At 33.8% G+C, this 20,157-nt stretch overlaps 4 protein-coding genes across 9 annotated transcripts; all 4 read right to left on the bottom strand.

Annotated features, from left to right (window-relative positions):
* On the bottom strand, positions 803-4,394 carry LOC109331559. The gene is made up of 6 exons (XM_019566132.1): positions 3,842-4,394; positions 3,191-3,359; positions 2,744-2,920; positions 2,554-2,637; positions 1,640-1,721; positions 803-1,543 (listed from the first exon to the last, which is right to left on the bottom strand). Exons 1-6 carry the CDS (start codon positions 4,216-4,218, stop codon positions 1,110-1,112), a joined length of 1,323 nt encoding a protein of 440 aa, XP_019421677.1. The 5' UTR covers positions 4,219-4,394; the 3' UTR covers positions 803-1,109.
* Positions 7,358-8,972, bottom strand: LOC109331560 (non-specific lipid transfer protein GPI-anchored 2-like). Of its 5 annotated transcripts, XM_019566138.1 has the most exons (4): positions 8,530-8,884; positions 7,977-7,991; positions 7,917-7,940; positions 7,358-7,672 (listed from the first exon to the last, which is right to left on the bottom strand). In XM_019566138.1, the coding sequence occupies exons 1-4, from the start codon at positions 8,840-8,842 to the stop codon at positions 7,548-7,550; spliced, it is 477 nt and encodes a 158-aa protein (XP_019421683.1). In that variant the 5' UTR covers positions 8,843-8,884; the 3' UTR covers positions 7,358-7,547. The 5 variants fall into 5 exon arrangements, with proteins under 5 accessions (XP_019421683.1, XP_019421679.1, XP_019421678.1 ...); XM_019566134.1 differs by having other exon boundaries at positions 7,358-7,659; positions 7,916-7,991; positions 8,530-8,972; XM_019566133.1 differs by having other exon boundaries at positions 7,917-7,991.
* Positions 9,580-14,150, bottom strand: LOC109331558 (type IV inositol polyphosphate 5-phosphatase 7-like). Of its 2 annotated transcripts, XM_019566131.1 has the most exons (13): positions 13,798-14,150; positions 13,565-13,664; positions 12,965-13,039; positions 12,794-12,878; positions 12,581-12,685; positions 11,608-12,334; positions 11,286-11,479; positions 10,982-11,090; positions 10,714-10,862; positions 10,327-10,569; positions 9,996-10,086; positions 9,861-9,916; positions 9,580-9,777 (listed from the first exon to the last, which is right to left on the bottom strand). In XM_019566131.1, the coding sequence occupies exons 1-10, from the start codon at positions 13,825-13,827 to the stop codon at positions 10,347-10,349; spliced, it is 1,797 nt and encodes a 598-aa protein (XP_019421676.1). In that variant the 5' UTR covers positions 13,828-14,150; the 3' UTR covers positions 9,580-9,777; positions 9,861-9,916; positions 9,996-10,086; positions 10,327-10,346. The 2 variants fall into 2 exon arrangements, with proteins under 2 accessions (XP_019421676.1, XP_019421675.1); XM_019566130.1 differs by having other exon boundaries at positions 9,580-9,916.
* On the bottom strand, positions 16,762-20,133 carry LOC109331294 (putative 12-oxophytodienoate reductase 11). The gene is made up of 4 exons (XM_019565702.1): positions 20,024-20,133; positions 19,593-19,864; positions 17,643-17,819; positions 16,762-17,485 (listed from the first exon to the last, which is right to left on the bottom strand). The coding sequence occupies exons 1-4, from the start codon at positions 20,107-20,109 to the stop codon at positions 16,902-16,904; spliced, it is 1,119 nt and encodes a 372-aa protein (XP_019421247.1). The 5' UTR covers positions 20,110-20,133; the 3' UTR covers positions 16,762-16,901.

The following is a 20,157-nucleotide window of genomic DNA, read 5'->3' as shown; positions in this document are numbered from 1 at the left end:
TGAAGTTGATTGGCACTTATGAGTAAGTGAAAATGTCAATTGATTTCGTTCCCTTTTTTAATAAAAAGTTCAATGTCCTTATATTACTCGACATATCCTACGACAAAAAATGACCTAATGCAAAAGTGGAGAAAAATTCTAACTTTTTGTGAATTGTGATAAGAATGGAGAAAATGTGATTTGAGTAAGAGAAAAAGATGTATATATTGACTGTCATTGTATTATCCATCATTCATTTTTATTCATCATTCATTTTTCAAAAAAATAATAATAATAATTCAAATGACGATGGATGATGCACTGACTATATATTTTTACACTCTCAGTGCATAGATTTAATACTCTTTGAATAAACTTATATTCTATTTACAATTGAATCCATAAAACATTTTCTTTGTTTTGTTATATGTCAAAAGTATAAAATTTTCAAGAAAAAATTAAGAGGATAAAATTGTAATGTTATAATATTTTTATAAAAACTCTTGAGAAATAATTTAAGAAGTGTTAATCTATACGTCACCACAAATATTCTAAACAGTGTTTTGGATATCTTTTCAGTTTTCACCACTCACTAGTGGAGTAGTGGTGTTACAGAATTGTTGAGCTCAACTAGCTCTAGTTTAGCATTTGATAGTTGATACAATATAATCCTGCTTAAAGATTCTTTTTCATTGTGTCACAATCTCCATTCAATATCGATGAATCTCCCTTCAATATCGGAGAGGATCCCCATATCTTTCTTTTAGGGGCAAAGTTATTTACATAGAGAAAAAACTCAAAGTGCCCGCAACTTTATCTAAAGGAAGGACTTAAAGCATGCATTAATCTTGATAAGACACAAAACCGTGGTCCGTAATTTCTTAACAACCTGAAAGGATTCTCTTTGTTCAAGAATAAATAAAAAATGCATGTAATTGCAGCTTCGCATTCTAAATATACAGAAGACCAATCTAACCAGGTTGAAACTAATACAACAAATTAACCACAAAATTAAACATTTGATAGTGATAAATATGATGATGGTCTAAATATAATTTAGGATGATGAATCTTGAGAATGGAGATATAAATAGAACTTTCCATTGACCTGATTATATCTGATTATATAGATCACCTCCTTGCTAGCCTGTGTCCTGCTCCCAATAACAATGCTCTCCCTACTGCACCACTGTGAACACCCAAAACCAGTGCAACAGTTCCACCTACTGCTATCCATTTCCAATCTATACCAGGACCAGTTTGTCTGTTATTATTCATGCCTTGTCTTTTCTCTTCCTCTGAAGACAAATGCTCTGAGGAATGCAAGTTTCTATCAAAAGAAATCTTGGTTGTTTTACTTGCCATCAATGCGCATCTTGATAAAGAACCATCCGTTTTCCTAGCATTCTGGTAAGCTCTCATTCCAGAGTGCAACTTCTTCACAGCACCCCACATTCCGTGGCGGACTCCTAACTTTGCAACGTCTTTCGGGATCCCCATGTCTTCATAATGTAAAAGGGTAACCTCACATGCGGATAACTGACCATCTCCTTTGCGAGATTCCACTGCCACCAATTTCGCAAAAAAAGAGAAGTTGAAACAACGTCATTGGATAGTTACTAGTAACAAGCAAATAATTGTTGTTTTCTAACCAGTCTTACCGGGTTTGATTACCCAACTAGAAAAATAATGCTCTACACGTCTGGGCTTGTCTCGTTTTGGCAAACTTGGATAGGGCACTCCCTACAGCATTGAAGATTAAATAGTAATAAACCATGTGCTTATGCAGAATAATAATTATGTATTTATGTCTCTTTTTTAAGAAAAAAAAACTATTAACAGCACAGATATAAGTTTATATATGCCGTACAGACTGAGATTAATAAGTTAAAGTATGAGAAATGGATTATATAGGAAGCAACAAAACATCGGAACAAATTCTTTGAATAAAGTAGAAAATAATTTGCAAGTGATGGAGTAAAGAAAATACATGATTAAAAGAGCTAAGAAACTTTTTTTTATTGTACAAAGATTTAAGAAACTGTTAAGTAAAGGCAACGGAGACATTAGACTAATTTCTGTCGCATCATGCACTCGAAGTCCCTAGGCCAATCCTTTTGACTTGTAATGTTGCAGTTTTAGTGAAATCTAAATTCGTAAAAACTAAGGGATCCCATTAAATACTAAAACATACAGAAATGACCAGACATGTGCAAGAGACACTAGAAGTAAAACAATAAGTTTCACCAACAGAGGTATATTCAAATTTCCAACAAAGTACAACCTGTAAAAGAGTTCAAATCATATGTCTACATGATGAACCCATTCGGTGTCTGCTACATATGAATTTCTCAAAACCAATTAGCATTCAACCAAGATTTTGTGAAGTTTTTTATCTGTGTTTGTACATTTTTGTTTCGGGGAGGGAGAGGGGATGTTTTTGCATTTATTCTTTTCCTGTATGCATAATCCATCCTTCCCTGTCCCATTAGATTATTCTAGCTTTAGTGAGAGAAACAGAAACAAGCCACAACAAAGTGCCATAAAATTGAAGAGAACCATGTCACAACCGTACCTTCGACACACAATAATATGTATTTCCAGCTTGCCATATTCTTCGAGCAATAATATATTCTCGATCACTACAAAAGAAAGGGAACTACATGGCACAGGCAGAAGGATTAAAAGAGGCATTACTGAGCCAAATACCACTAACCACTGTAGAGTTGACATTAAACAGACTTTAAGATCTGTAGTCCAAATACCTTTTTAATCCAGTGAGAAATCATTGTTCCATTATGAGGGCATTCCTCCAATACTTCGCAATATGCAAGCATAGCATCCCATTTAGGACGAAAGTCATCATCCCAGAAGAAATCCCTCACCAACTCGGGAGTTGCATCTTCAAAGACGGTTCTACTACGGTATATTGTAGGTCCATTCTGTTGACAAATCCAACATCAGATGCTGATAAATTTTTATTATGGAACTACAAAAAGAAATAATCATCAAGTCTATGATAATGATGATGGGAGTAGAATATTGTGGGCATTTGAAATGACAAAAAATCCAATTTCAGATTGGAGGGATAAGTGCTTCTAACAAAAAAGGATATCCAAATTCATCATTCATATAGGTCATGTATTAGTCTGCATCCGATTATGGACAAGAATCTACATTGAGATGAAAAATGAAGCTCAGAATCTACCTACCTCCGGATCGTGACGCCAAGCACTGTATTGCATGTTGGGTGTTGGCTTCTCCATAAAACATTGCCAATCCATCACTCCATCATTCACTTCAAGAAGATGAAGAAGATGTTCCAAATCAGTCTGTGTAACAATATCCTGCCCTCTCTCTTCCTCAGCTCTATCACCAGACCTAATGCACATGCGATAACCAAGTTGTAAAATGAACCAAATGCTTCATTCTTTTTGTACTAATTCTAAGAGCTAAACCATTATCTTAGCTCATAATCTCAAATAAGTTTTCTATAACCTCTTCCAAATATGCAAAGAGGCAGTTTCCAAGATTTGAACTATGACCTCCATTTCACAAGGCAACAACCTTAACTTTGTGCTAAAGTTCACCCAATTTCGACATAAATTAAAGAGAGCTTATCAAAGTGCATAAATTATTTTCATAAGCTGCCTTTATAAGCTAAAAGAGCTTATAGAGTGTCATAAGCTATCTTCACAAGCTATCCTAGTAAACTCAAACAACTTTTTTTTCCATAAACTCTTCCAAACACCTCCTAGATAATAAAAAATCAAACAAGCTTGTAATGAAAGGAATAATCAAATCAAAAATAAATTTAAACACAAAACTCAACAGCATAGACGACAAGTCAAAAATTGAATTACCGATCGGTTGCGTTGCCAAAATCGGAGTTGACGTTGTCAGATTGCGTTACCGATTGAGGTTGAGGCTCATCCTTGCGTCTGCCATTGAAATTGGACCAAAAAGTGCGGCAAATGGAGAAAGCGGAGAGAGCGGTGAAAGCGAACCAGAGACGGCGAGCACCGAACCCTGGCGGAGCGGTCCAGATGAACCGGAACTTGGTACGTAAACCGATAAAAATCAAACCGGTCCATCTAGGGCGCCAGGACCAACCGATTAGCAAACCGATCATAACGGCAACCCAAATCGGAACGGCGCATAGTAAAATGTCGACGAATGTTTCCGTTACGGAAGGTTTCTTCAAAAACTCAACTATATCAAGGTAAAATGCATCCTCCATTGTTTTTATTATATATAATTTGAATTATTCTAGAAAATCATAGATCGAGTGAATCAAAAATGAAACGGAGAAGATGAGATAGAAGCAGCGTAAAAGAACGACGTCGTTTTTGGGTAAAAAACATGTCAAAGAAACCAACCACCAAAAACAGCGTAAGATGATAGAGAATGAATGAGAAAAGGGATAAAGTTTGGTTAGAGAGAAGAAGAAAGAAATAAATGTGTCTACGTGGCACAATAATGCACATGGGCCTCATGTGTATTAGGCTACGGCCCAAAGCTAGCCCACTTCTTCATTCATCTCATCATGCCCAAATTACATTTAACCCTCCATTCCCATTCACCACATAATAATAATAATAATAATAATATTATTATTATTATTATTATTATGAGTGATGATCTACTTATATGTGTTTCTAATAACAAAAGTGTTATTTTATTGTATATAATGATAAAATTTCTTATCATATTAATATATTTTTTGTAATATTCGTCTCTCTATTAACGAAGAGTATCCTAACTCGGGTTATCGAGGGAGAAAGTCATCAAAATATTGAGGGAAAGTGTTGTACATTTGTCGGTTCTTTAATAGTTGCATTTACTTTACGTGTCAAAATGTACCCTTCTCCTAGGATTTTATTTTTGTACTTCATGGAATTGTAGGTTATTTACTATCCTTCATTTTTCTTATTTTCATGTGCATTAACTGAGTTAATGAATAAACAATCCAAATTATATTTTGTAGACGTAAATGAATTTTCTATTTTAACAAATTAAACAAGTTTTTTTGTTATTTAAACATCATACTTTTTGACGATTAATGCTTCCATTTCCACTTAAATGAAATGTTTTCCTTTTTAAAAGTTTAGGCAAATTTCAAAATTAATTTATGTGTAGTTTAATTATGAATTTAGTGTGCATGTATATGGGTTTGAGATGCATGTATATGAATCAACTTTATGTTTGTGTTTGTGATAACGTAACATACTCAATATGTTTCTCTTCTCTTTTCATTCACTCGCTAAACTACACCATATTTGTATGCCAACGTAATTAACACTAAAAAATGATGTCATTTCTCATTATTAAAGCCATGGTTAATTAATTAGTGGTGGCAAAGATCCATCAATTGAAAAAGTCAAAGTAAGATTTGTATTTCTATTCATAAACATATATCTTGTAGAGTTTAAAATCTAAGAGTTAATAATTATATGAATGATGAATAATTTGCTAATAATATAAAACATTTATACTTTTAATGTATACATATTAAATCCTATTTTATATCATTTCTTCCAAATATTCACTATTCTTATCCATGCTTAACATTATATCTTTCAACGTTTAAGAAAATGGATTTTCATCAAAATTAATTATTGTGGTCCCAGATTAAGAATTGGGATCAAGTGTCTTATTTCTTATATCTCGTTGTGTCATAATCTAATGAAAAGTTACCACCATAAAAAAACATAAAATAACATTTTTATATTATTTGGTGATTCACTTTATTTGGTCGTGTATTCAAAAGAATCCCTCCTATCATGCAACAAATAAAGTGAAAGGCCCCAAACTTATATTCCTTGCAACTCTCCACAAGCAAAGCCACTTAACAAAATATTCAACTTCAGAAAGAAAAAAAGAGAGACAATCCATCACTCTGATTGGTTATTTGGGTAACCCCTTTCAGTAATGTTTCACACTAACACTTCAGAAAATAATTTTTTTACGCTACTTATTGGAATGTAATTGACTTGAGATATAAAAACCTGATTTTTTTAGAATATGTTTAAGTTGAACTTAAAAACAAGAAAAAAAGACTTGATGAATGCAACTTCCTCTATGCATGATCAAATAAATTTAGTAAAATAACATGCAGGAGAAACATTATTTCTTGAGTCAAAAAACCTAGTTATATTTGGAATGGTAGCAGATAGGTTAATAATCTTGCTCAATAACAAGTTCAAAATATTTTCACTGGAGTTTGAGCTTTCTAGTTTCTAATGCAAATTTTAAGAAAGAAACACAAACTTCCATGAAATTATGAAGAGAAAATAATTGTTACATGTTATTACCCATTTAATCATCTTGACGGAGAGAAACAATAAATTGAATTGTTGAAAGGTTGAATAACATCATCATCTTTTATCATCTTCGTAGACACTTTAAGTTTAAGTTAAGGGGAATGAAGTCTGATTCGAAATCATTTACTGATATTTTTCACTTCAAAAGAATGGTCTCGAACTAGACAACATTCCCCTCAACTCCTTTGTGTTTGTGTGGGGAGAGAAGGGGTAGGACTGTTTGATTTTGATTTGGTGATGCATTGATTTTTCATGGGGCATTATATACGTGAAGACGGGGAATGTGTGCTACAGAAGGTAGTGTCCCACTTGCAATAACTCCCGATCCAGTCAATCGTATTCGAATCGGGAACATCCATGTGTATATAGGTTAACTCTCTAAACATGTATTTTTTTATTTACAAGACTCGAATATGAAACCTTGTTTAAAGTGAATCAAACATATACCAACATACCATTAATGTTTTTAGACAAATATTTAAGTATGAGTTACTATTAATAAATTTAATTTACCTTAATTTTAGTTCAAATACTATTTGTAAATATTATCATTGGTGGTACATATTCTATTCTCTCCTTGAATAACGTTTTGGTTTTGAGTTTTCTATATAGAAAAAATCTTCATATTATTGATGGTTTTGACTTGAACATGATTTTCCTAAGGAAAATTATTAGTGGTCTAAAAAATACATACTTTGATAGAAGATTTTTCCTTTTCTTTGGTTTTGTTACCTAAAGGTTGTACATAATCAAAACTAGTCACTCCCAATTTACACTAGTGTTGATAGGATTAAATATGTTTTTTAGCATCTCAAAATATATTTATTTTTGTGTTAGTACAGATAATTTACTCTCGAATTTTGGTTCTTGAATATTTCAAAATTTTGGTTTTAATTATGGTGATTGTGTGGCTAGCACTAGAATATGACAGAAGTCATCACAATTAATGTCATCATCTATTCTATTATTGTATCGATTATTGATTTGTATTATTTCTGTTTGAAAGTCAATAACAATTAACAAGTTAATGGTGAATGATTTACTAATAGTGTACAATAGAAAGCCACAATTTGTAATCAATCTTTATTATAATATAGAGTAAATATCTCATAATACAAAGCATGTAACTCAGTAGAGATTACCAAAATGAATATATTGAACTCGATAACATATGAAGAAAACAAGGGAAATGAGGCATAACAAGCAAAAACTAGCATCATAAAATGGAACCCATTTGATAAAAGAATCAGTATGTGGTGAAAGCTGAAGCATAAGTTGCTGCTAAAATAAGGAACAGAGGAATTGACAATTTGATGGAATTCCCATTGGATGAGCCATTCTGAGTTGTGGGTACAGTTTTGGATCCAGTTCCTGCAATTTAATGATAACTTGAATGGTTAACACTTAACACATTCAGAGCACAACTTAGATAATCAAAGTGTGGGCAGTGTTTTAAATTGCGGTTGCAGTCGTGATTGCGGTTGCCGTTGCGGTTACTGCAATTGCGGTCATTGTGGCTGTTGTGATGCGGATTGCGGCGTTGCGGTGTGAATTATTTGTGAGTAAAAATATATTTTTGATGAATCAACTAAAATGATGAATCAGTGTTTATTACCTGATGGAATTGAATTTGGAGACTCTGCTGGTGTGTCTACAACTGTTCCTGTTGGTGTACTTGCAGGTGAAGCAGCTGTTTTGATATACATTAGGTAAGTTAGCAGAAAGATATGGATCTTTTTCAAAGGGCCGAACAATTTTGGGTCACACATGTAATGTTTGAGTGTGTTTAGGATCATTATTGTAAGTAGTTAAATTAAGTGATCTAATTTAAGTAAGGTATATGATTATAAACATAATTGTCATGACAATTAATGTGTAAATATCTAAAGTCTTATTTCTATTTTCAAGTAGCAATACTCTTGATGGAAGGCCAAAAAAACTACATGTTCTACTGTGAATATGCATTTACTTACAAGGATAAAGAAGGACACAAAGATAAGAGACATGTAGTTGGTGGATACATAATGAATGATGATATAAAGTTCATTCACCATATTCTATATGAATATATTAAGGTACACTTTCGCTTTGGTTTTATATATCTATTCTCGATGATTTGACATGAAAGATGTTGACTATATATGATATAATGTTCATAATCTTTAATATGTATTATGTATATTTAAGTATATCGGGAATTTTACTCAAGTAGAATTTTGTTGTCTCACCATTACACTGACTAGTGGGTGGGGTCTGAACATTGCATGCACCAGGCAAGGCCAGAGCTTGAGTTTGGTTGATGTTGATCCCCAACGATGATCCACCCCCATTAAGAACCTGACACAGGCATTGGGGTGATGAGCGTACTACACTAGCAAGCTGTGAGCAGCATCCTGAAGATGGTGTTGACGAATTCCCGGAGATATAGTTCAGGCACGGCGACAAGCTGATTAACGTAGTCACACAACTCGATTGTCCGGCACCTCCTTTGAGCAGCATGGCCAATGCAACCAGAACCAAACCCATTCTTCTGTGTGCCATTGGAGTTAGAATTGACCAATGCTGATGTGTTGGAATCCCTTTTCTTTGTTGTTTGGAATCCTTACTACTATGAAGAAGACAGTGGTTTGAGAAGAAGGATGAATTGGCTTTTGTAGAGAAAGAAAATGACAAAAGAAAAGGTGGTGTTGGTAAACAACTCCTCCTACTTTCTATATATGTTTTAATGTGTTCACACTTGGAATCTGGAACATACATGTTTTATAATATACTTGAATTGAAAATTATATACAGTTTGGTTATGCAGATAACCAACTTTCTGCATTTGAGGCTGAGGGAACTCTATTGAGTTAATATGATCTTATCTTTAATGCATTAAAAGGGGGAGGGAAACAACTATGATACTCACCATTTATTTTTTTGTGCTTATGGTACTACTAACAGTATTTCTCACCTTTTGGGTAAGAAATTAATTTCTTTTGGAGTATGTGATTGTCTCAGGAATGGAATAAATAACCTTTTGATATAGTTGATCTCTAGAATGTATTCACTACTTGAAAAAAACAGAGAATGTATTCACTGTTTTTTGAAAACATTGAATCATGTTATAAATACTTGTAAACTATAATTTCATATCAAAACAAGAACTTGAGAATAAGCTAAGAGTATAACCTATAGTCCTAATATTTTATTTTGTTGAGATCCTATTGTACCCAAAAACAAGTGGACAAAATAACAGTATGATTCTATCATTAATTAATTATAATTTTCATTTTTTCCTCTTTATACAATTTCTTTTACATCACTGTAGCAATCAGTATACATCAAAACTCTAATCTTTTTTAAGCTAGAAACAAAAAAAGTTTGTACCCTAATGATTACTTGATGATCTTTTCACCTTCATTCAGTCATCATAAATATTCTTAAAAAAAAAACAAAAATTTCTTCATGAATAAAAAAATCATCTTCCTCCTTTCCTGCATAAAAAAAGGTGCTTTGATTATGAGTCTGCATGCATATGTCACTAACAGTAATAATAACAACAGAATAATGTAAGTACCTAATAGTGTATTGCAAAGCAGGACTGAAGTATAGAACAAAATTACATATTTGCACCTGACAATGAAAAAAGTTAAAGTTAAAGTTAGACAGAGAAGTTCATAGCAAAAGCAGAACCAAGAAAAATAAAACTAACCTTTTTCGGTATTTGGGAATTGGGTTGTCTCTATCAACTTATATATAGATGAATCTCTTCAAACTTTAACCTCCCTCTTGTTGACCAGTTTCTGAAGTAAACAGTAACAATAATGCATGTAAGATTTTTCTAATTAAAATGATATGATTATTACTACACAGATTTTACTTTCTTGTGGTGTAGGAAAATTTGTAAGTATATATCAATTTTCAGTTTGTATCTATGTGTGCATGAGCTTAAAAAATATGGTTGCAGTTGCACTATCTTACAAGCAAGAATCTTGTACTTATAATTGAGAGAGTATGTGAATATGGTTGGGCATATCTTATACCTGGCCATCCTTTCATTCCTTTAGAAAAAGCTTAGTTCCGTATATCCACGAGAATGTGGTAGAAGTTCCTCCACCTCGATTCGGGATCGAGAACAGCTCATACTTTTCTTCAATCTTCCATGACTTGACTCAACCTCAGCCCAAAATATGCCATAAACAGGTCTGTGGTCTGAAAACCTTGATTCTCCGCGGACGTAAGATAATTGATGTAGGCCTTCTCCATACCACAAAATACGGTCACACCTATACAGAAGAATTTTTTGCTATATTAGCATAAGTTGCAACAGCTTAACAAGATAATATCGTAATTGCCTCTTTTTTGCATACACGGGTTGGGGGATTTCTGATAAATCCGCGGTACTTTGATTAGGTGACTGATTAACTTACCAAGCAGGTGTTCGCCTTTTTTCCTTCGGGTGCATATCGCCTCCGGCGTATCTATCTGAATTAGTTGAATACTTGTATGTTGGAGGAAAATAAATTTTCCCTTCATTCCATCCAACAAATGCACGGCCTCTTTTCTGCTCTATTCTCAACTGCAAGGAATGTCGATACATATGAGAGTGATTGTTTGTTACACAACAATGCAACTAAAGCTTTGAAGGTAGAAGAGAAAATGGAGATATTTATAACAAGGTAATACAGGCATGTATACCTGATCATTCTCCAACAATGCTCTCCAATTCTGCATCTCAACGAGGGCTGTAGCAGAACGGTAGGAGAGGGCAATCCGATAATTCAAATCTCCTAGCCATATAATTCGACTGTAGAAATTAAAATCAAGATTAGAACAGTTAACACAAAGCTGTTGTTAAATGAAAAGAGATTGAAATCATAATGTTACATTAGAAATCTAGATAAGGTGATATATTAGCAATTGCAATACGACGTGGTGCTCATATTAGAGTACAAATTTAAAATAATAGTTATACTGATAAGGTATGCGAGTAGATTCTTACTCGTGCTCGAGGATTGTCTCAGGAGACTTCTCATTGCCTGCACCATGAACACGAGGAAACCTTGTCTTTTTAAGAATCTCCATCACATCAGAATTTCTTCTTAGTTCATCACCTTCTTTTTGTCCTGAGGTTAAATGGCTACAAACGAAGCAAAAGCTTGTTTCGTGTAGAGACATGCTAACTGAGATGGATCCCTGAAAGTACAAGCATAATAACTCTCTCATTTAAGCCGATTTCAATTTTTCAAGTAATTAGCACTTTTGCCAAGAGTATATACATCTAAGGTAAAAAAAAGGACTGTCATGACTCATTTAAAATTCACCTTATTTCCAAGATAACCCATCAATCCTCTGCCAACACATGATACTTTCATGTTTCTGACATGATCTTTCAATTCACTTCTCACCCACACAGTAAGAAAAATTCCGACCATTTGCTTACTTGCAACAAGGCAGTACCTCGAATTCCCTGGCATGCCATACCCATCTTCATTAGAGGTGGGTCCACCATAAGACATCGGTGAAAATGAGACTGTACTGGGCGAATCTCCATGGCCATTGTCATCATCAGGTGAACCCCATCTTGAATAGTCACTCGGTCTAGAGTAGTCACTCGGTCTAGAGTAGTCACTTGCCCTGGAATAGTCACTTGCCCTCGAGTAGTCACTAGGCCTATAACCCCATCTTAAACTGGGATCAAAGTCACTTGGCCTGTGACCGAAAATTACACGATCACAAACACTGAACCTTCGATCTAGTTGTGGCTGCATAGTTGAAGGGTCATTGTCCATCCGCCAGCTGTTAGATGATGTTTGGAATGACCGCCGGTGGAAGAAAGATGAATTCTTCTGCCTAGCTGATCCCTCGAAATCTGCATTTAATTCTGCTACCGGTTGAGGAACAGGAGATGGTGTATAATAACCACCACCTCCACTAGTACCAGGAAGATTGTTCAAAGTTTTCCGAATGAGAGCTGTCCATTTTTTGGCAGGGCCATTGTCCTCTGCCCCAAGGATATTACCAGCATTCAAGGGAACTATCTCTTGAAATCTGCAATTATAAAACACGTAGAAATGTGACATTAGTAGCAAATAACTATTACTTAGTTTGAAGGGATAATATATGTTGCTCCACACTTCGTGTCATTTTCCAATGCCAATTCCGACTTATTGATCACAAAGTTATTAAGTTATTGTATCTTTAAATCAAGTGATTTGAAATCTTATTTTCCCGATCAATCGAAAGAAGTGGCAGAAAGTGTGGGACAAATGATGCGATTTTAGTACGACTTCTTACCCAAGAACATAAATATCTGCAGGTGCTGAGGCATGAAGCCAATCATCCAAATTCAAATTGCTCGATGGGGATCTTCCAGCTACATTCCATGTAGCAACAAAAATGCTGCCAACAGAGAAAAAAGAAGCACTCGTGATAAATTGAACAAAGTCAAACACTAAATAAATGACACAAAAGTTTTGGTAAAGACATAAAATCAGAGAAGAAATATACCTATAGTTCTGAACATCAACAACTCGAGGATGGTCAAGATTCATTCTTGCTCGCCTGACCCGCTCCGAATTCCTGCTAAACTTTTCTGTGCATATATAAAGATATTGTATGAATTTCAGCATTTAGAAAACATAATATCAGCATTTTCACAAGTGTAACAAAATTCTGTACCTGTTTTGCTCTTTTTTATTGTGGATGGCTCTCTCTCGGAAAAGCTGTTCCGTCTTCTGTATTGCACATCACCTCCTGAATAAGGAAACAAGTTTGAATGCATCAAACTCTAACTCAAAAGATGGTACAAAGTAGCTTGTACTAGTGAAGGAAGCAAAAAAGTTAAAATCAGATTTCATTAACAAATATGTGAGTGTAAAATATGGTTACAATTTGTTTAGTTCCCTAGCTAGAAGTATATAGTAAGAAATAGAATAACTGAATAATATAAAAATTCAATGTTTGGCATAACTTAACTTATATGTTGACATTACTATAAATATTTGATAAAACAAACTCAGGCTTTAAATTAGTTTCTAGATGAGGTTATTTGTCTAGTTCCTTTGGTTTCTCTGCTACTCAACTAAAAGCACAGAAATTATACAATGTACCCTTGTACTAGACAGTGATAATATCACAATCTATTATGGAATTGAAGCTTATGCATGTTGGTGATGGTACCCTATTTTATCTTGATAATTAAAACCAAGGTTTTAAATATTAGTTCACAATGTTGATATGTTAAAACAATCATGAGTAGAAATTTGAAGATAAACCCACCTCCATTATAAGCAACACCATCTTCTGGTTGATGTGGTGAGTCCTCACTTTTGCTTTTGATGTTGAACAACTTTCTGACCATTCTCTTGGACCATGAGAGCTTCATGAACCACCACAAAACACACACAAAAAAAAACAGTTAAAATCAAAATGTTGAATTTCATCTCCAAGAAAGAAAAGAGAGAGAAGAAAATAAAAGATTAATTTTTGAAGGTGAGGGGTGTGGAAAAAACCTTGCTTTTATTGGAATTATCATCTCTCATTGTTAAACTTGTACTTCATACAGCTTCTCAAGTACCTTAGATAGAAGGGTCACAAAAAAATCTCTACTTGTGAAAGAAGAAGAAGCTAATGTGGTGTATAAGGTTTTATTTCTTTCCCTTGTGGTGATAAGTATGTGTATGTGTCACTCTTAAAAGTGTAAGAACATGAATGAAAGAGAGAGAGAGAGAGAGAGAGAGAACAAGACAATGAGACAGACAAAAGAAAAAAGAGAAAGAGAGAGATTGAAGTAGTGTTTGTCTTTTCTCTCTCTTTGGAACAACATAGGGACTCGTTCTTCACAACACAACACCAAAGTATCGAATTTGAAAAGAATAATAAAGTGCAGTCAGCTCAGAATAAGAGCTTTATTCATATTATTAAATTATCACAAAAAGATTTAACATGCATACACCAATAATGTAAATATTTTTTATATTATGAGTAAATCATTCAGCATTGATTTATTAAACTTACAAAAAATGAGTACAAGTCTCATAAATGGCTGAGCTTATAAATAAAAACTAGATCAACATAGATTCTAATTCATTTAGGCCTAGTCTTATATGACTCAAACCCAATGAAATCATGTTCAGTTCATGCATTATGATTGTAATTCATTTAGGCCTAGTCTTACATTTAGGTAATACATTTTTGGCTTTAATAAACTTATGTTATTTGGCCTCAGCTTGAAAAACATTAACTCAAGCTCAATCATGCATTATGATTGAACAACTTTTTTTTATCATGTTTTGTTTTATTTGCTATAGGTAACATTTTTTTTATGAAGAGGGGGAATGATTCAGCTATTGGGATTCAAATGTTTGAATATTTTTAATGTCAAGGTAAAAAAGATTTAGTTATGTAAACCTTAGAGCCAGGTTATAAAATTTAAAAAAAAAGTATATGACATTTATTTCCTCAATTTATTCTTATAAAATATAGTTATTTAGATATTCCTTAAAATGAGGAAGGAGTGAGAATAACACAAGTTTTTGGTGTGTAATTTATGACTTCTTTACGTGGGAGAAATAATAAAATACTTAATAGGGCAAAGAGAAGGTTGACGAGTTTTAAAGTTAGTTTGAGAGTTGAATTTAAAATGAAAGAAAATGTCATGTCACAAATGTATTTCATGACTATCAAAATTTTATTTTTATTTTCTTTCAAAATCGAACTCTCAGACTAATCGTGAATGTTTGTAAACATAGAAGGGTGGGTCCCAGTTGAGATGAACAAAGGTTGGCCACTAGTCAAGTCAGCAAAGTGAGTGAGATCTACCAGAATCATCTCCTTAATACTAATATTCTTGTTCCTGTTTTAGTCTTCCAATCAAAGCAAAAGCACTTCAACTATGCAAAAGCTAAAGTCATTGATGAGTTGTATTATATTTATATGTATATAAATATATAATATTCTTGTATTGTACCTTATCCATGTGTATATGTATAACTTTTTGTTTTTTGTTTTGTTGGTTAAGGAATGTTTGGAATACAAGTATACTTCCAATTGTGTTATTAATATACATGCTAATAAGAGAAGTCAAAAAAGAATACAAAGAAGATCTGCTTCTTGCTTTCACTTTCTGTCTTCCTAAATCACCACACCTTGTAGTTTCTTTCTTTATTTTCATGCTTTCAAAACAGAGAGAGAAGCCATACCATTGTGTCTTCTTCTTTGTTTCCTACATTGAAATGAATTTTGGGATGAAATCATTCAGCTATTCCTAAGCATGTACTAAACCAATCATAGTGAAGCAAAAATATACAAAATCATGATTGTTTAAATTTTTTAACTGATGTGATATATGATGATTGGTTCGTGACAGACTTTGGGACATGTTTGGGACATATGATCCTTATCTAGATTTTGGGCATGAGATACTTCACTTATGTTTTCAAAATGTGACAATGTTTTCATCATCCATCACCATCTTTTGCATTAAAGAGGGGCACATATATACACATATATATCTTTTGCTTTTTCCTGTAACATTGGGAACTGCTCTCTATTTCAGAGCATAACTTTTCTGCTCTATATTTTCGTTCTTTTGATCCTTCAACTCATACACAAATAATTAAATAAAATGGGATTTCAAAAAAAAAAAACACAGTCATAAAGTTACCAAAATTTAAAGTTAAAATAAAACTAATTGTGAAATTGTTACAATCTGTACCAACATAATATATTTTTTTACTTGTTTGAGATTATTTTCATAGTCATAAACCCTTATAAGATAGGCATAGTGTCTTATACCCGATAGGCTACAATTGGACAAAGATCACCTGTCTTCAATTATGTTTCATTCATTGTCTCAAACTTATCATATTTTGGCATATGAATAAAAGAAATTTTATAAAGTAGTGCCTTTATCTACAGTAGTCTGTCAACTAGCACTCCTCATCGGCCGACTCACATTTTTATACTTTTTGATATAGAATGTATCATCTCTATGCTATATTATTTAAGAAAAATAATTTAATTATAAGAATTGCAATATATAAACTCAATAGAGAGTGAAGATTTAAGAAGATAAATTGTGTTAATTGATATGATATACGTAAAGTTTATGTAAATTCTCATTTTGTGCATTATTAGAGGGTTGTTGGATGTTTTTTTACGTTATTGCATATTCTTCTTGGGTTGAGAAAGAAATAAGATAGAAATAAGAGAATATGCAAAAGATGAATGATACATTAATTTAGCAAACGGTTCTATTAAACTAGATTTGAGTATTAACTTTTGAAAGCAGCAGTAGAATGGATTTGAACTTCAAAGCATGTAGCATTAGATTCAATGGAGTGGAGTATTAATAGATAGATATTCTAATTGAAATATCATACATAACACGAGCATAATATTATCAAGGAAAAGACTCATAATATAGTCACATTATTATTACGCACAAATTAATGTTTTACACTCAAAGTGCTAGCAAAAAAGTATGTGAAGAATGCGTATTTTAAACTAAGAGTAGGAATCATTATTCTTAATGCACTAACCAACCAAATTGGAAGGTAAGACAAGGTTATTAGATAAGTAAGTTTTAGGCATGGTTGTGAAGGCATTGGTTTATTCAGTCAAGAAAAGGGTAGTCTGTATATCCAACATGAGGATCAGAAGTGTAGAATGTGTTGCGGTTGTACTTGTTGAGAGGAGCATCAAGCGCAAATCGCTTTGGCAAATCTGGATTAGCTAAGAACAAACGACCATAAGCAACAAGATCAGCCCGGTCTTCAGCCACGGCATCGATCCCGTCTTGCCGGTCATAACCTCCTGCAGTTATAAAAGTACCATTGAAGGCCTTTCTCAATGGGACCAGGCTATCAGAGGATTCAGCTTTTTCACCAAGAGTTTTCATTCTTGGTTCCACCATGTGACAGTATGCAATGCCATATTTATTTAAGGCATTAACCAAATACAGCCCCAATTCTTTGGGATTGGAGTCTTCACATTCTGCATAATCTGCAAAAGGTGATAATCTAATCCCGACTCTTTCTGCCCCGATCTCATTCACGACAGCTTCAACAACTTCCAATGGAAATCGACAACGGTTCTCAAGGGATCCCCCATATTCATCTGTTCGGTCATTCACTTTGTCTTTCAAAAATTGTTCAAGTAGGTAGCCATGAGCCCCATGGATCTCAACCCCATCAAAACCTATAATTTGCATTACCAAGGGTATGTTACATGATTTATAAACATTTGAGTGCCCCTTAAAGCAACAAACTCTCTAGTTTCTGAAACCAGTTCTTACTATGATTGAAGCAATATTAATTTCAGAAACATTTGTACACGAAAAAAGTCAGTGATTTACCAGCTTCAATAGCATTCCTTGCAGCTTGTCTGAAGTCATTTACAATTTGAGGAATTTCATCTGTCCTTAGCCGCCTCGGTGGTGCAAATTCTGCTACATCAATGCCATTACTTCGTTTTTGTGGCGTGAGTGGCTTGTCTGTAGAAGATATCGGGGCTTGCCCATTTGGCTGAAAACCTGTTCAAATTAATATGGAAAATGGGCATACATTAAACATGTAAATGGTGTGCATAGCATAGATGTGCAAAAATAAAAAAGGAACTGGGATCAAACGAGAGAGAGAGAGAGAGAGAGTTGCGGAACGACATTGCATTCTGATTGATGAAGCAATGGAAGTTTGATCAAGTGAAGATACAAAGCTATCTATACATTGTCCTTAAATACTGAACTACCTTATAACTAATTTCAGTAAATTAATCTCAATGAATAATAATGAATTAACTAATCATAACCGATGCCAGTTGTACAGCAACTCAGCAACTAACTAGCTAATTATGAAATTGTTGGTCCCTCAAAGGATTTGGAGATGTACTGGCTGTAGAAGAGGCTTGTGACAATTGATGCATATTCACACTGACAATACTCAATGACAAAACACTCCAATCATTTCCACTTTACTGTCGAAATTAATTTGATTTGTGTAAAAGAAATATGTTAGTGCCAGTTTGACATGAAAATAAAGGTAATAATGAGACATTCTCTACCAATGGTATAGCTCGAGTTAGTTAAACATAAATTGACTTGACCAATTAAGTCTCCTCACTTAACATGTCCGAGCATTAGCACACATACGTTAAGGTGTAGAGTGAAGAATTGATATGAAACTCATAATCTGTGTATTGATACAAATGAGCAAGGTTCAGCTTAGTATAGCTGAGATATGAACACTGAAGGTGCCAATTATTAGTTGGTTGAATTCTGTTAACTATGTCAACTATCATATTTAAGTCATGACTAGCTTAGCTAACTATGACTAAGGACCTATTTGCTTAAGCTTAAACACAAGTGATTATAGATTGGGTAAAAAATTGATTTAACTTATTATATATTTTGGTGTAAACAAGAGCTATGTGTTCTTGGTTAAAATCAAAAGAATCAATTTTTACTTGAAAAGCTACTAGTGTTAATCAATAGTTACTTTGATTATAATGAGGAAAAGATGACTATTGAATATCGAAAGTTATTTGTGTTTGGCTAGCTATGCATGGAAGAATCCTAACTAGAGATAGATTGATGAGAATGAATGTGCTGATAGCAGATAGCAACTATGTTCTGTGTTATAGCCAACAAGAGACAGTTAACCACCTCTTCTCCCAATGCAACTTCTCCTACTGAGGTTATCAAAAGACTAATAACTTGGCTAAGTATTTCTTTCGGGCCGGTGCGACACAGTAGATGGAAACAGTTGATGATACACCTATCCAAAAAGAATGGTACCCAGAACAAAGTAATATGCAGTATTGCTGCACCAGAGAGCCATTAAAACCAAGCAAATGAAGACTTATAGGTATGAGGTGTAATAATGTTTGGGGTATGCCACTAAGATATGGTGGGTGAGGTCATAAGAACCCTTCCTATAAGCCATAAAAAGTGGTTTCACTTATGTGTCACTCTAGGTACCACAAGGATCGGTGAATAATTTTATTTTTGGTTTCACACATGTATCCTCACAGTGGAGGCAATCATGTCTGAGCCGGAACATCCACAGGTATGTGGGCTAACTCTCCCAGCGGGTATTTTTTCCATCCACAAGACTCGAACACGAGACTTTGCTTAAGGGGAATCAAACATTAACCACTTGAACCAACACCCGCTGGTGGTGAATAAGTTACTTTATTTTAAAATAACAATCATGTTTTTTTTATAGTTTTGATCCCTTTTGTGAGAGAATAATAATCCCTTAGAAAACATGAATGAAAAGTAAAGATGTTGAATTGATGAGGAATGTACTTGAATTGGAGACCCTTCCAGTATGCCAAATCTGACAAAAGAAGATACCACCATGGGCATGAACAGCATCTACAATTGGTTTCCAAGCTTGAACTTGTTGTTGATTCCAAATGCCAGGTGTATCAGGATAGCCTTGAGCAGTGTCAGAAATACCAGTGGCTTCAGCAATGAGAAGACCACCCTTTGAAGTTCTCTGACTGTAATACAACACAGCATGTTGCTGTGGAACATTGTTGTATGATCTCTGTCTAGTCAGTGGTGCCAATACCACTCTGCAATTCATACAACAATATAAACAACTTTCAGTACCTGAGGTCATAAAACTTACTCTTTATCCTAGCCACCAATTATTCTAGGGATATCTAACGATCTACTTGCTAATTCATAATCACGACAGAGTAAATTTAAAAAACTTATTCTCGGAATAATACCTGTGGGATAAATTGAAGTTGGCCATCTTGTAAGGAGTGAAAAGAGGATTCACCACATCAGGAATAGGAGGAGGAATAGCAGCCATTGAATTTAAGAGAGTAATAGTAAAAACAAAGATACTTCTTCTGAGTTT

Source organism: Lupinus angustifolius, chromosome LG17, assembly GCF_001865875.1.
Source record: "Lupinus angustifolius cultivar Tanjil chromosome LG17, LupAngTanjil_v1.0, whole genome shotgun sequence".
NCBI lineage: Eukaryota > Viridiplantae > Streptophyta > Magnoliopsida > Fabales > Fabaceae > Lupinus > Lupinus angustifolius.
This window is presented reverse-complemented; position numbering and strand designations above follow the sequence as displayed.

What these genes read in the sequence shown, in the direction of transcription:
- LOC109331559 (XM_019566132.1), bottom strand. Translation starts at nt 4,218, where the DNA reads ATGGAGGATGCATTTTACCTTGATATAGTTGAGTTTTTGAAGAAACCT. An exon ending in CTTGGCGTCACGATCCGGAG is followed by an intron (nt 2,921 to 3,190) that starts GTAGGTAGATTC and finishes ATTTGTCAACAG; the next exon opens with AATGGACCTACAATATACCG. An exon ending in CATATTATTGTGTGTCGAAG is followed by an intron (nt 1,722 to 2,553) that starts GTACGGTTGTGA and finishes TCAATGCTGTAG; the next exon opens with GGAGTGCCCTATCCAAGTTT.
- LOC109331560 (XM_019566133.1), bottom strand. Translation starts at nt 8,842, where the DNA reads ATGGCACACAGAAGAATGGGTTTGGTTCTGGTTGCATTGGCCATGCTG. An exon ending in ACCCACTAGTCAGTGTAATG is followed by an intron (nt 7,992 to 8,529) that starts GTGAGACAACAA and finishes ATATCAAAACAG; the next exon opens with CTGCTTCACCTGCAAGTACA. An exon ending in TCCAAATTCAATTCCATCAG is followed by an intron (nt 7,673 to 7,916) that starts GTAATAAACACT and finishes ATTAAATTGCAG; the next exon opens with GAACTGGATCCAAAACTGTA.
- LOC109331558 (XM_019566130.1), bottom strand. Translation starts at nt 13,827, where the DNA reads ATGAGAGATGATAATTCCAATAAAAGCAAG. An exon ending in TGGTGTTGCTTATAATGGAG is followed by an intron (nt 13,040 to 13,564) that starts GTGGGTTTATCT and finishes TTCCTTATTCAG; the next exon opens with GAGGTGATGTGCAATACAGA. An exon ending in TGGGTTATCTTGGAAATAAG is followed by an intron (nt 11,480 to 11,607) that starts GTGAATTTTAAA and finishes TTGTACTTTCAG; the next exon opens with GGATCCATCTCAGTTAGCAT.
- LOC109331294 (XM_019565702.1), bottom strand. Translation starts at nt 20,109, where the DNA reads ATGGCTGCTATTCCTCCTCCTATTCCTGATGTGGTGAATCCTCTTTTC. An exon ending in TGGAAGGGTCTCCAATTCAA is followed by an intron (nt 17,820 to 19,592) that starts GTACATTCCTCA and finishes TAATTTGAACAG; the next exon opens with GTTTTCAGCCAAATGGGCAA. An exon ending in AAGGAATGCTATTGAAGCTG is followed by an intron (nt 17,486 to 17,642) that starts GTAAATCACTGA and finishes TGCAAATTATAG; the next exon opens with GTTTTGATGGGGTTGAGATC.